Consider the following 15,116-nt stretch of genomic DNA (forward strand, 5'->3'; position numbering starts at 1 on the left):
AGGAATGTAGTGGGGTAAAATGAAAAGTTGTCAAAAATATATATAGTAAAGTACAGATACCCAAAAAAACAACTTAAGTAGTACTTAAAAGTATTTTTTACTTAAGTATTTTACACCACTGCAAAAGAGGACCTATTGTATAACCTTGCTTCTATATGTAGGCCTACTGAGTGTTTTGAATTGTTAAAACAATGCCTGTTAACATTATGATGTGCAGCAGAATTCAGTGATCTGTGTTAAAACTCATCAAACTGTCTGGATTTATATTACACTATTATCTACAGTGGCGCTGTGAACTACTATACGTGTGCCTTTTCTGTATTTCACATTCTATGGTCTTTATGACAAAAGAATGTTGCAAGTTCCTTATGGTTATCCATCATAGATTTCAATCTGATTCACCCTGTAGTGACAACTGTCAATATTCCCAAACAGGAATACTGGCGTTTGTCATATTTGCATGTACTAGCAACCAGAGCAACCTGACTTGGCCCTCTGACCAACATTTGCATATGTTAACGCCTTTATGTAATATTACAATGAAAGGAATAAAGAAATCTGAAGTTCAACATGTTTTTCCTGTGTGAACATGAAAGATAACATTATTTCTGATATGCTCGTGACTTGGCATACAGTTTGTGATTAAATGTGCCGGTGGAAATTGTAACAGAAAAGATCATTGCATGGTTTTGAGGCACTTAAAATGGTGTACATTTTCAGGAAGAGTTGATGCTCTAGGTAATGAGACACAAAATATCTGAATTGGCTACATAGATTATGATGATCTTTTCTATAATGTCTTTTCAGGATTGTGATGTACAGGTAAAACATCTTTCCTCCTCTTATCAAATGTGTGACTTGTCTGACTTGTCTTTCAGACTGTGAGCTCTTTGTATCAGATATCCTACAGGACGAGAACCTCAGTAAACATGCCAGAGAAACACGGGACGTCCTACTTAATAACTTCAGGGTGGTCCACTCCAGGTACGTGGAAGTGGATGATAGGAAATATAGATTTTAGAGTCTTGTAGCTAGGTTTCCACCCAATTGGCGACATATTTTCATATGAATATTCTAAAATCTGTAGAAAGAAAATATCCACATTTTCCAACCAGTGGTGTGTTTCCGCTAAACGAACTTGTTGAGGATAAACATCTGTTTGTGATTATGTAGTGCACACAAAATGTACTTTTTAGCTTAAGTTTTCTTGTACCGAATAAAAATCAAAAGTTCAATGTGTTTCCATCGCATTTTCAAATCTAACGATAGTTTGGTCACAAAAACTGTTGCGTTAAATAGCGAATCTACTCTGTATACTCTGGTTTTGGCATGCGTGCTCTAGCCAACAGCTTGCAGATACCGTCAATAGTGAGCACCTGCAGCCCGCAATTCCTGCATGTGGGCATTCCTGTATCTCATTGGTTCCTGCATGAACCCCCCCTTGAGCACCCCATTGGTTCCTGTATAAAAAATTTTATGTGGGTCAAAAGGGAAATAAAAGTATTAACTGAGTTTCTAGCGGGAGACGTTAGACAGTGTCCTTCGCTCCAGCCGAACACCTGCCCTCACCGGTGTTAACAGAACTGAGGGAAAACAGTGCCCGACAGGCAGGGTTGAAGGACACTGTCTACCGGTTGTCCCCACTAGCACAGCAGACGGAAGGCTAGAGTGACACTGTGTACTAGCTAGCTTGCTAGTTAGCTAGCACATGGTGTCGCCCCCCCACCTCCCACATGCTGTGTACCAGAGTCCTCCTTAGGCCTAGCTGGCTAAGCTAGAAAAGTGTCCTTCGCTCCCGCCTCCCGAACACCTGCCCTTTGCCGCCATTAACAGAAATACGGGAAAACAGTGGCCGACAGGCGGGGGCGAAGGACACTGTCTACCGGTGTAAGGCTAGCTAGCTACCGTTGTTGCCCCTTCTGTGAGTTTTATCGGCGGCTGACATCCAACCTTATTGTGCATTAACACCACCTTCTGTGCTGGAGTCCTAAATTAAATTGACCAACAGAAGTATAAAGAGTGGTTCCTGCAGATGCAGGAATGCCCACATGCAGGAACACCCCGAATTGCAGGCTGCAATTGCACCCTACTCAATACAGTCTATATGATGAGATTATTATCGATAAGAGAGAGATTATTATTTATTTTTTTAAATGGCAGTCAAGCATCGATCATCATGTCACCAGAATCCGCCCCTCTGTATTTATTGGAACGGAGCATCAAGATCACCTCATGAAGTTCATTATAAGTTATTTCAACTGTAGCCTAATAAACTGCATGGTTTCCTGAGTCGTAGTGGGAGGACCACACACACCATATCATCTCGTGACTCCAAGTTTACTTCGATATGATGGTTATTACATCAATATTTGCGCACCTCCATTTCTCACATAATTCATTTTTAAAAAGAAAAAAAGAAGAGATCCCACCATGACAAACGAACAAAGGACTTGTCCGCGTTTATAAAATTGTACCTAAACTTCCATCGCAACTTTTGTGATTTTTTTTCTACAATACTGACTTTACTTGCATAAAAAATGTGGATGGAAATGTGGTTTGTGAAACAAAAATATGTGTGAAAGCAAGCACGAGAGGAAATTAATAGATAACTGCAATCTGAGATATCTGCACCAGATACTAACTACTCTGTGCACGTTGCACTTGTTTGCAAGAGGTTGTCTTGTGGTCTGTGAAGCAGGAAGCCAAAGTAGAGTGTTTGAAGCAATTTAAAGAACTATCAACACCCCAAAAAACGTACAACCTATTTGTGTTTAAATGAATTTGCAGTCTAAATTTAACTCATGTCCAACTTTTATTTTGCAGAAATCCTCAGGAGTTTCCTTTCAGATGTAAGTGACTGCATATTTTACATTATAAAACGGTTGAATCCTTACTTGAGGTGTAACTTAGGCTTTTTTGTGTACACTGACATGAATTCAAGCATCTAATACTTTTGGCCATATTATTTTTCTTTCTTTCTTTTTATTTAACCTTTATTTAACTAGGCAAGTCAGTTAAAAACAAATTCTTATTTACAATGACGGCCTACCAAAAGGCAAAAGGCCTCCTGCAGGGACTGGGGTCTGGGATTAAAAATAAAAAATAAATACAATATAAATATAGGACAAAACACACATTACAACAAGAGAGACCACACAACACTACATAATATTAGGGCATTTTCTGTTTGCTTTTGAAAGTTCTCCCACTGGCTTCCTGGCCCTGACATTGTGTTGGTGCCTTTCTAGCTGAGCCCAGACAAGAGGACAGTTCAGATGACAACCAGAGCTCAAGTCTGGGCCGCTCGGCCCCCTCAGACGACCTGTCTGTGGCCTCTGACTACCAGGACGAGGGCTCTCCTGAGTGTGAGTAAAGGCTTGGTTTGTGTGTGTGTGTGTGTGTGTGTGTGTGTGTGTGTGTGTGTGTGTGTGTGTGTGTGTGTGTGTGTGTGTGTGTGTGTGTGTGTGTGTGTGTGTGTGTGTTTCAATGCAACGTGCATATGTTTTTAAGGCACAGTGCAGTCAAAATTCAGTTTTTCCTGTGTTTCAAATCATTTTGTACAGCAGCTGATGAAACTAACACTGTACAAGTGTGAAACAATGTGATTCGATTTATTTCCTGATAGTTTCTGGTTGAAAATGCAAGTTACACAGGACCTTCCAATCAGCAGGTTTTTCATGGGTGGAGTTTTGGCTTGCCTGGAGACATCACCAGGCGGTATTAGTTAATAGACCAATAACAAAGAGAATTTCAAACCTCTCTGCCAACATCAGCTAGTTTTCAGTTTACTTATCCATCCTATTAGGTCCCTCACTCAGACCACTCCCAGACAGTCTTAGCAAAAATCATGCTTGAGAAATAGATTTTTGCAGAAAATCTATTTTTTTAAACATTTTTTACAATTTTAATGGGAAACTATTTACAGTAAGGTACTTAATTGTTACCCACAAATGATTTGATATAGAGATTTTTTAAAAACAGCTGCATTGGGCATGTCAAGAGGGTGTTTGCTACATTATATTTGCGATTTGTAAGGGGAACATAAAGTTAAAACAAAATAAATAAAATAAAGCATAGGAACTCTTGCTGTGCACTTTACCTAAATTATGTCAGGACATAAAATAGGTGTCAAGTAATAGCTTGCCCTCTAGTGGTTGGCTCTGCTGCACAAATGGGGTGTTGGTGGGAATACTAAGGGTGTGGGGATTGTTCACACAGAACTGATAGGTGACCAAGAGCTTTCAGGGGTGAGAGTATTCTGGAGCCCTCAGTGTATCCATCTGTGTGTACCGGGGGAGGCAGAGGTGTTAAGTCAGTTTCTCTAAGATCAGCCCACATGAAGTGCAGCTCTGTAGCTCAAGGCGATTGAGGTGATTGATTAACCCTTACCCTGCTCTTCATTCCCAACTCAGTTTGAAATACAACACTGTAGCTGAGAAGCCATGTGTGTTCCATCTCTCTTCCCTTTTCAGTCTTGCTCTCCATCTTCCTCTCTCTAGTTTCTCTATCTGTCTCTCTCTCTCTGTCTCTCTATCTTTAGTTATATGAGACATGGTAGTACTTGACTGGTTATTCAGAAGTGGCACAGGGACTCACCTAGAGCCTTGGGTGCCTCATGCACTCAGTGGGTGTTATGCCATGACATAGATGATGGGCATCTGTTTCTGTAACTTTCTACGTATAACTTCTCTATTTAGGTTATACAGGCCTGTGCCTTTTCCTCCAGGGCTGCTGGAGTTCATAGTTCACTGTCTGTTCACTACCCAGAGTAAATGACATATGGCTTTACTCGCTTTGCAGAGTGGGGCATTTCAAAGGAAGAGGGTGTGTGTGAAAATAATGAAATGATGAGCCAATGGAATCAATAACATTTTGGAAATAACATTTATTCATGGTTTAATTACAGAAGCTGGATATGCGGTGTTGGAGTGTAGTGAACTACATGTAGTTCAACTAGAAATTGAACTATGATTCGCAGTAGCTTGGTGGTAGTTCAACTAAATTCACATCTGGGTAGTGTTTTTAGTAGTTAATTACTTTTTTTTGCCATGTAGGGGTGTTTAGCTAACTATTGGAACAACACAACTTTTTTTTAGAAAAAATCAAATATGGGTGAAGTAGGCAATCATTTCCTTTCTTTTTCGGTGTCAGCCCTGCCTAATTCTCACTTGAAACATTGTTCTTGTGTTTAATAGGCTACGTTACACAATCTCTTACCATATGATTCTCTTAACATATGATTCCCTTAACATATGACCCCAAAGTTCTTGCAGTTCTTTCAATTCATGGTCTATGACATTTCAGATTTCCATATGACAACTTTTCACGAAGTGGTATGGATGTAGTGAACTACTTCTTTAAAGCAACTTTAGTTAAGTCAACTATATTTTTTGTCAGGGTAGCTTTAGTGCATCTTAACTTCTTTCGGTGTGAAATAATTGGTTGTTTCGTAAAATATACTTTCAGAGTAGATTCCCGACACTGGATATGCGTCACTGTTTTTAGTAGCACGGCCCTTCCAGTGCCCCAAACCACAAAGGCCTATATGAGCTCAACTTTTAACTCAGTAAAAATCCTAAAGGCAATCGCACGTCTGAGCTATCTTTGTTGCAGGTGCATGGTAACAGTTGAATAAGATGAGAAAAAAGAAGAAACCCGCACACCGCTCTTGCTAGTATCACTGCTCTTTATTAAGCTTTACGTATCGGCCTCAATCCCTTTGTCAGAGCTCTTGTGAGTGTTTTTAATTTGCACCCTTATGTCGACATTGCATTGAATGGATGTGGGTGGAGAATTGTCTATGGCCTTGAGGCCGATATGTAAAGCTTATTAAAGAGCAGTGACACTAGCAAGAGTGGTGTGCGGGCTTCTTCTTTTTTCTCAACTCAGTAAAAATCCCAAATTCTTTTAATGTATGTTAGCCTTATGAGAATAATAAACAATCGAATTTCTAAAGATAACCCAGCAAAAAAAGAAACATCCCTTTTTCAGGACCCTGTCTTTCAAAGATCATTCGTAAAAATCCAAATAACTTCACAGATCTTCATTGTAAAGGATTTAAACACTGTTTCCCATGCTTGTTCAAGGAACCATAAACAATTAATGAACATGCACCTGTGGAACGGTTGTTAAGAATACTAACAGCTTACAGACGGTAGGCAATTAAGGTCACAGTTATGAAAACTTAGGACACTAAAGAGTTCTTTCTACTGAGTCTGAAAAACACAAAAGAAAGATGCCCAGGGACCCTGCTCATCTGCATGAACGTGCATTAGGCATGCTGCAAGGAGGCATGAGGACTGCAGATGTGGTCAGGGCAATAAATTGCAATATCCGTACTGTGAGACGCCTAAGACAGCGCTACAGGGAGACAGGATGGACAGCTGATCGTCCTCGCAGTGGCAGACCACGTGTAACAACACCTGCACAGGATCTGTACATCCGGACATCACACCTGCGGGACAGGTACAGGATGGCAACAACAACTGCCCGAGTTACACCACGAACGCACAATCCCTCCATCAGTGCTCAGACTGTCCGCAATAGGCTGACTGAGGGTGGACTGAGGGCTTATAGGCCTAAGGCAGGTCCTCACCAGACATCACCGGAAACAACGTCACCTATGGGCACAAACCCACCGTTGCTGGACCAAACAGGACTGGGAAAAAGTGCTCTTCACTGATGAGTCGCGGTTTTGTCTCACCAGGGGTGATGGTCGGAGTTGGGTTTATCGTCGAAGGAATGAGCGTTACACCGAGGCCTGTACTCTGGAGCGGGATCGATTTGGAGGTGGAGGGTCCGTCATGGTGTGGGGGGCGGTGTGTCACAGCATCATCGGACTGTGCTTGTTGTCATTGCAGGCAATCTCAACGCTGTGGGTTACAGGGAACACCACACCAGATACTGACTGTTACTTTTGATTTTGACCCCCCCTTTGTTCAGGGACACATTATTCCATTTCTGTTAGTCACATGTCTGTGGAACTTGTTCAGTTAATATCTCAGTTGTTGAATCTTGTTATGTTTATACAAATATTTACACATGTTAAGTTTGCTGAAAATAAACGCAGTTGACAGTGAGAGGACGTTTCTTTTTTTGCTGAGTTTAAAAAGGCTTGAAAGAAATGCAGGAAGTAAGTATAGGAAAATGGATATTATGGGTTCAGTTGGTTGCCCTATGTAGAGGAGACCCATGACACTCAGTAGGTATTTGACATGGGAATTTGACTGCCTCTATTTCTCTGTTCCCTAACCTGAGTGTTTAATAAGTGTATTCGATGTAGTCACCGACACAGTGTTGTTTCACTAATTGGCCTGGCCTGTTGTCTCCAGTGACACCAGATTTGTAATGGCTGACAGGAACAGATGGACCCTCTATTGTTTCCCTATGTGTCTGCATGGTAATTTGAACTGCGTTTCACCCGCCGACCACACAGTTGACCTGACCGTGCCAGCAGTCTCCCAGCCCGGTTGACAACAGCCCCCATCACCACCCAGCACTCCTCCAGTGTGAGGAGGAATTGGGAAGCGGAGGGAGGGAGGGAAGTAGGAGATGGGGGTCAAAGTACTATGAGTCTTGGCATGCCATTTTACAGGGTCAAGTTTACGATCTGTCTTAAAAGAATATTGTGATATTGGTTGGCAGCCGAGGCAATTAAAGTATTGGCATCAGACCATTGTATCAGGGGCGGCCAGAGGAGATTGGGTTTTGATACTGTATCTCTGCTTCTGCAACATTTTTGTAGTCATAATGATTGTGCTCATATATTGTTATCTCCTATATTTGTTCAGGTGTGTAGAAAAGGTGTGATTATTGATTTAGTAGAACATCTAACAATATGTTTCATAGTGGACATATTTGTTATTGAACGCATGCAGGACATGTTAAAGCTGAAACAGGCACCAACTCTCTAACTGATATCTCACCAGATGATTAGTGTTTCTTTATTGATCCCATTGATTGCTATGATCTATTGACGAACATGTCTGAGTGGTGAGAAAGATCTGTTCGTAAGAAGCAGGGGTAGGCAGAGCTACTGTGTGGTATCAGAGAATTGCAGGTAGCCTGGGCCCTTGTGTCTGCTGACTGATAGATATCGGAGACAATGGGCAGCAGGCTCCAGCTCTGACAGTGCCAACACTATTTCCTGCATCAATTACGGCCAATTAGAAAAAGGCCAAGATAAACATTTTGAATTTGAAATAGTAATTTCAGATAAATTGATAAATTGTATTGAGGTATTTTCTTACATTGGGTCAATATAATGTAAATCTAGAATTTAAATTGCCAAAGAGTGTGCTAACGTAACATTTTTGTGTTTTGATTGGTATAATTTAGTTCGGAAAGAGTTTGCTTTCAATTATATTATGCTATCAGTTATAACTATGCTATCGAGAACAAAATTGCATAGAGGAAAAAGGTTAGTGGGTAGTATAAAGTATCTAAAGATGCACCTGCCCCAGTCAAAGATAACACAGGACTAAATAAATAAAGAGATTTGTGGGGTTGTGGCTAGACTTTGAATGGCCTCTGTATAGTAAGTGGTTTTAGTGGAGGAAGCTGTTAAACTTCAACTTGGATGGAAATTTACTGAGGATAATAGCAGATGATATTGCCACTCCTATTTGCCATATCTACAATTTAAGCCTACTAGAAAGTGTGTACCCTCTGGCCTGGAGGGAAAAAAGTCATTCCGCTACCTAAGAATAGTAAAGCCCCCTTTACTGGCTCAAATAGCTGACCAATCAGCCTGTTACCAACCCTTAGTAAATTTTGGAGAAAAATGGTGCTTGACCAGATACAATGCTATTTTACAGTAAACAAATTGACAACAGCTTTCAGCATGCTTATAGGGAAGTACTTTCAACAAGCACAGCACTTACACAAATTACTGATGATTGGCTGAGAGAAATTGATGATAAAAAGATTTGTGGGGGCTGTTTTGTTAGACTTCAGTGCGGCTTTTGACATTATTGATCATAGTCTGCTGTTGGAAAAACATACGTGTTATGGCTTTACACCTCCTGCTATATTGTGGATAAAGAGTTACCTGTCTAACAGGACACATAGCCTCTCCAACATACTCCAGGTAGAATCAGGAATTCCCCAGGGCAGATGTCTAGGCCATCTAACTTTTTTAAATCTTTACTAACGACATGCCACTGGCTTTGAGTAATGACTCAACTCTATACACGTCAACGACTACAGCGACTGAAATGACTGCAACACTTAACAAAGAGCTGCAGTTAGTTTCAGAATGGGTGGCAAGGAGTAAGTTAGTCCTAAATATTTCAAAAACCGAAAACATTGTATTTGGGACAAATCATTCACTAAACCCTAAACCTCAACTAAATCTTGTAATGAATAAAATGGAAATTGAGCAAATTGAGGTGACTAAACTACTTGGAGTAACCTTGGATTGTAAAACACTCATGGTCAAAACATATTGATACAACAGTAGCTAAGATGGGGAGAAATCTGTCCATGAACCACTGCTCTGCCTACTTACTGTAACAACACTATCAACAAGGCAGGTCCTACAGGCCTTAGTTTTGTACACCTGGATTACTGTTCAGTCGTGTGGTAATGTACCACAAAGAGGGATTTAGGAGAATGACAATTGGCTCAGAACAAATGTACACAGGGAGCTAACATTAATGACATGCATGTCAATCTCTCATGGCTCAAAGTGGATGAGAGATTGACTTCATCATTACTTGTTTTTGTAAGCTGACAAGCTGAATGCACGAGCTGTCTGTTTAAACTACTAGCACACAGCTCAGACACCCATGCAGACCCCACAAGACATGCCACCAGAGGTCTCTTCACTATCCCCAAGTCCAGAACAGACTATGGGAGGCGCACAGTATTGCATAGAGCCATGACTACATGGAACTCTATTCCACATCAGGTAACTGATGCAAGCAGTAGAATCAGATTTAAAAAACAGATAAAAATACACCTTATGGAACAGAGGGAACTGTAAAAAGACATACACACACACACACACACACACACAGGTACAGACACACAGGTACAGATACACACATATACGCTAGCACATGCACTCTACACACGTGCATTGTAATATTGTTGTATGGTGGTATTATACATTTTGTATTGTAGCTATGTAGTGGTGTAGTAATGTTACATGATGTACTGTTTAATATTTTTGTTCATGTGTAATGTAATTGCCTTAATGTGTTTGGACCTCAGAAAATGTAGCTGCTGCCTTGGCAGCTAAGAAATACAAATACAAAAATACCTCAGATACAGATGATCTTTATTTTAGCTGGTACTTTGCTGACTCAGCTACAGTGTCTAGAAGTTCTGTGAGAAACAGACCTGGCTCTCCCTGTGAGTGGTCATGTTGTCTATCCACTCAGTGAACTTCTGACCCCTGGCCTCTTGGCTGGTCAATCTGTGACCTGTCAGAACCCAGTAACCTTGTCTAGAATATTGACCTGGCTGCCCATAGTAACTCCACAGATCTACATTTCTTTTGACTTGGAAATACCCACCCTTCAGAAAACAGGGAAATTCATTTTCCAGTGTTCATTGGTGCATGGATTTCAAGCCACTCATGCTACTCATTTGCAGGATGCACAGAACATATTAATGACCATGTTCTTTTTTCCTTTCTCCTTCACTCTGTCCTTTTCCCTCGCTCTTCTCCTCTACTTTAGTCAAGAGACACATTACAAGACTGGAACAGGCTCGGCATGATGCTGCCCCTGCAATCACGGTTCAAAAGTTCACGCTATTCCCCTGGGGCTACTGTGCTGCTGCAGATGCTGATAGTTTTTCCTTTCTCTCCCTGCTCCTTTTCTCCCCCTCGCTCCCCTTCTGCGCCCTCTCTCCCTGTTTAGACTATTCATCTCCAACACTCTCACTCTCTCATGCTGCCTGGCAAGAGGAGAGGACTGCTTGAAGGGGGGGGATTTAGATGTATTTAACTGAGGGGCATCCATCACTCTTGTCTCCTCGCCCCCACTACAAGCTCTGCCATGTTGTTTTCTGGCAGCTTCTGTAAAAAGCTATTTTGTTTCAGCTTTCTCCTTAATTTCCTTTGTTTAATTGTTTTTCTGGTGTAAGTCTTTGGTAAAACACAGAGAAAACAGGGCTGTGAGAATGTCAAAGTGTAACAGTCTACATTAAGGGGTGTCGAACACATTTTGCCCCGGGGGCCGCATTCGATATTCGACGAGGTCCAGAGGACAGCACTGAAAATGTCTTATATTTCCTCGCTGTCAACAATTGAAATAAATTGTTCTCTATACATTGTTTTGGAAACGTTTTTTGCTCCCTGACTGTTTGGTGTTTTTTTTTGTTTTTTTGGACACAATCAAAAAAACTGTATGAATGTAAGCCCATTATATTTTCTGCACAGTTTCGATTTGGTTTTAGTCATTTAAAATTAAATTGAGTTTATTTTAAATGTATTTAAAACAATTTTTTTTACTCAAACCCCCATCATGGGCCAGATCCGGCCCGCCTGCAGTGTGTTTGACACCCCTGGTCTACATAGACAGCATGCAGAGTGGGAAGCCCGGGCTGGGTGGTTTCCCCTTTAGCTTTCAATGACACAGACAAATAGCAAAACTATCACCATGCGCTAGGTTCACCCAGAGGTTAGGCTTCCCAGGTATCTCCTGCATTCACTCCCTCGCCTCTCCCCCCTCCTGTCTTGCAAATGAGAATTTGATTTTTCTCTCCACTTGAATCCATTTCTGGAGATGAATCAAGTTTTGATGCCAAGCCCAGGTGGCCTGCTGATTTCTTAGGGTAATAAATGGAGAGTAGAGAGATGTGTTGGCCTGTGCAAAGACAGTGGCACAACAGCTTCCAAGGCCTCTGGGATTCCTTCGTTTAATTGGGGCTTTAATGTAGCACTTTGAGGTCATTAACATGCCCTTGTGGAGTTATTTGAGGACACTGAATTCGATGCATCCCTCTTGTTCATCAGGGATACCTCTGGAGAGCCAATCGCACTGTGTGTGTCAGCGTGACAGGGTTGCCTCTGTGTGGAACCATGTGCCTGTACTTTGTGAGCAGATTGCTTATCTACAATGGAAATGATCTCCAACGATATATTGTAGCCTGTATTGTAACTTAGCCTTATCTCAGGGAAATAGTGTGTGATCACTCTGTGTGGAAAAGAACACACTCAATCTTGTAAAAACACAGTACTTAATATTGTCAAAAAATCGAATTAAATTGTATTTATCACATCTGCCGAATACAACAGGTGTAGCCTTTACCGTGAAATGCTTACTTACAAGCCCTTAACCAACAATGCAGTTGAAGAAATAGAGTTAAGAAAATATTTACTAAATAACTAAAGTAAAAAATAAAATAAAAAAGTAACACAATAAAATAACAATACCGAGGCTATATACATGGGTACCGGTACCGAGTCATTGTGCGGGGGTACAGGTTAGTCGAGGTAATTTCTACAGCGAGTTGCATCAGTGTAAAAACAAAGGGAGGTCAATGTAAATAGTCCAGGTGGCCATTTGATTGATTGTTCAGCAGACTTATGGCTTGGGGGTAGAAGCTGTTAAGGAGCCTTTTGGACTTAGACTTGGCGCTCCGGTAACGCTTGCCGTGCGGTAGCAGAGAGAACAGTCTATGACTTGGGTGACTGGAGTCTTTTTTGGGCCTTCCTCTGACACCACCTAGTATATAGGTCCTGGATGGCAGGAAGCTTGGCCCCGGTGATGTACTGGGCCGTACCCACTACCCTCTGTAGCGTCTTACGGCCGGATTAGATTGTTCTACTGATAATGATCATGCAAGGATTAATCCTGAGGTTGGGAGTTTGTCCTAATGCAGATCTGTCTGTCTTCTTCTGAAAACAAAAACATTGTTAACAATAGATCTCTCCCCTCTGAATAAACAGCTCATGGAAAATGTGTATATCAATGATTGAAACCACTTTATGTGAATTCACTACATAATAGGCCTATGTAGATAGATTTGTAGATAGATTTGAGTTTTATTTTTTATTTTTACAGGGACAGTGTACATTAATCAACGTTTCAGTAAAAGTGCTGGTATTAGCCAGCCGGCTCATTTTCAACCACAGTCCCTGGGCAGGTTATTAAAAACAATTACAATAACAATACAATCATTGAGCAGTGAGCACACGCAGAGCAACATAGGACAAGCAAGACGCAGCATGCAGACAGAGTAACATAGCACAAAAAGCAACAAGACAATATCCATAAAAGCAACAAAGTGTTTCCACACCTCACAAGCTACAGACAACGTGGAAAGCGGCAACACACAACTAGGGATTATGTTCACAAATCTGATTGGCCTTTTGCCATGTCTTCATGTTTTTTTTTTCATGTGAAAGTGTGATAGGTGGTGCAGTTATGTGTGTCTGATGCCAGTGTATTCCAGACATGGGACACTCTCAACATTATATTAATATGGTGTTGATCCATAAGTTAAATTGATTTATAAAGCAAGTAAAATGATTAAATAACACTCATCAGCAAGCACACCACAATGCAAATAATAATGGGCTAAATCTAATCATAGAGCGAGGCCTGTTCTATTCAAACAGCAGATTACTTTATTGGACTTTTGGCACTAAATTACCGCAGTGCCACTGATATTTTCAATTCTGGTTATTTTTGTTGTATGTTTATTGTTCTCATAAATGATACATTATGTTACTACATTGATACATTGATTAAAAATCAAATGATTTTATTGTTGATTCAGTCAAGCCCATATAAGTGTCTAAGAAATATTCATATTCTATAACCAATAAAAAAAATGACAATGTACAAATAATCAGACACATAGGGAGGGTGATCAGTGCCAGTTCCAAAATGCAAAACTTAAATGCTCAATTGAAATGCACAACATTATAAATGCATTTATATTTTCATATAACTGCACATGAGTCATGCCACAATGAAATTACAAAGTTAAAATGAAAATCGAAAAACGGTTAATGGTTAATGGTAAACAGAAAATGGCAGATGATTAACAGAAAATCGTAAATGCAATGAGCAAAGTGAAATGGAAAAAGTGGCTGTTTTCATTTTCCAACCTCTCTCTTTTCACTTTCACTTTCAAAGTGTATGCAAATTATTTCCTGGAGGCGTGAACCAGAAGAGAAACATGGCACCACCATGTGGTTGTACATCCTAGACATGTCACGCTGGCTGTGGATTGATTTTAGACAAGTGTAACCACCGGGGTTTAAATCTGGTGTTTTGTAAACCAGAAGAACATATTAGCCTGCTAAGCCAAAGTTACTCAACACAAGGCAAAGTTATTCATCACATGTGGGTTGTGGGTAGTCACCAAACCACTTCTTCCTGGTTAGTAGTTCGCATGATGAGTAACCTTGAATAGTTACCTGAATAGTGGTGATTGGTTTAGTGGACTAATGTGCTCTTCTGATGTGCAGAAGACTGTTGTTCAAACCCTGTTTGTTATATTTGTCCCGTGGCTCAGATTTGTCTCTGTGAGGAGGAGGAGGTCAAAGGATGGTGAATTGTAACTGAGGTGATTCAGTTACCCCACATGAAGGCCTAACCTTGCCTGAGATCTGAAGTTGCATTCGCTCCCCGAATCAATGCTAGGCTTCAGCTTCAAGTCCATGATTTTCTGGTTCGCAGGAGACCTGGGTTGGCTTGGTTCGCAGCCTGTGAGTTGGTTACACTAGTTTAAAATCCATGTACAGAAGCCCGGCATGGCTGGGATGTATGACGGTGTGGTATGGCTCTCTTGGTTCGCAGCCTGTGAGTTGGTTACACTAGTTTAAAATCCATGTACAGAAGCCCGGCATGGCTGGGATGTATGACGGTGTGGTATGGCTCTCTTGGTTCGCAGCCTGTGAGTTGGTTACACTAGTTTAAAATCCATGTACAGAAGCCCGGCATGGCTGGGATGTATGACGGTGTGGTATGGCTCTCTTGGTTCGCAGCCTGTGAGTTGGTTACACTAGTTTACAATCCATGTACAGAAGCCCGGCATGGCTGGGATGTATGACGGTGTGGTATGGCTCTCTTGGTTCACGCCTCCAAGAAGCAATTTGCATACACTTTGAAAATTAAAATGGAAAGACAATGAAAGACAAAATGCTTAATTGG

General features: G+C 41.0%; 1 protein-coding gene across 1 annotated transcript in view; it reads left to right on the forward strand.

Annotated features, from left to right (window-relative positions):
- Positions 1-15,116, forward strand: part of skap1 (src kinase associated phosphoprotein 1) — a 45,538-nt gene that overhangs the window by 812 nt on the left and 29,610 nt on the right. The window contains exons 2-4 of the mRNA XM_036955941.2: positions 879-984; positions 2,824-2,849; positions 3,249-3,365. Coding sequence (XP_036811836.1) covers positions 879-984; positions 2,824-2,849; positions 3,249-3,365 — 249 coding nt within the window. The remainder of the gene's footprint in view (positions 1-878; positions 985-2,823; positions 2,850-3,248; positions 3,366-15,116) is intronic.

Source organism: Oncorhynchus mykiss, chromosome 20, assembly GCF_057628025.1.
Source record: "Oncorhynchus mykiss isolate SJ-2025 chromosome 20, ASM5762802v1, whole genome shotgun sequence".
Taxonomy (NCBI): Eukaryota; Metazoa; Chordata; class Actinopteri; order Salmoniformes; family Salmonidae; genus Oncorhynchus; species Oncorhynchus mykiss.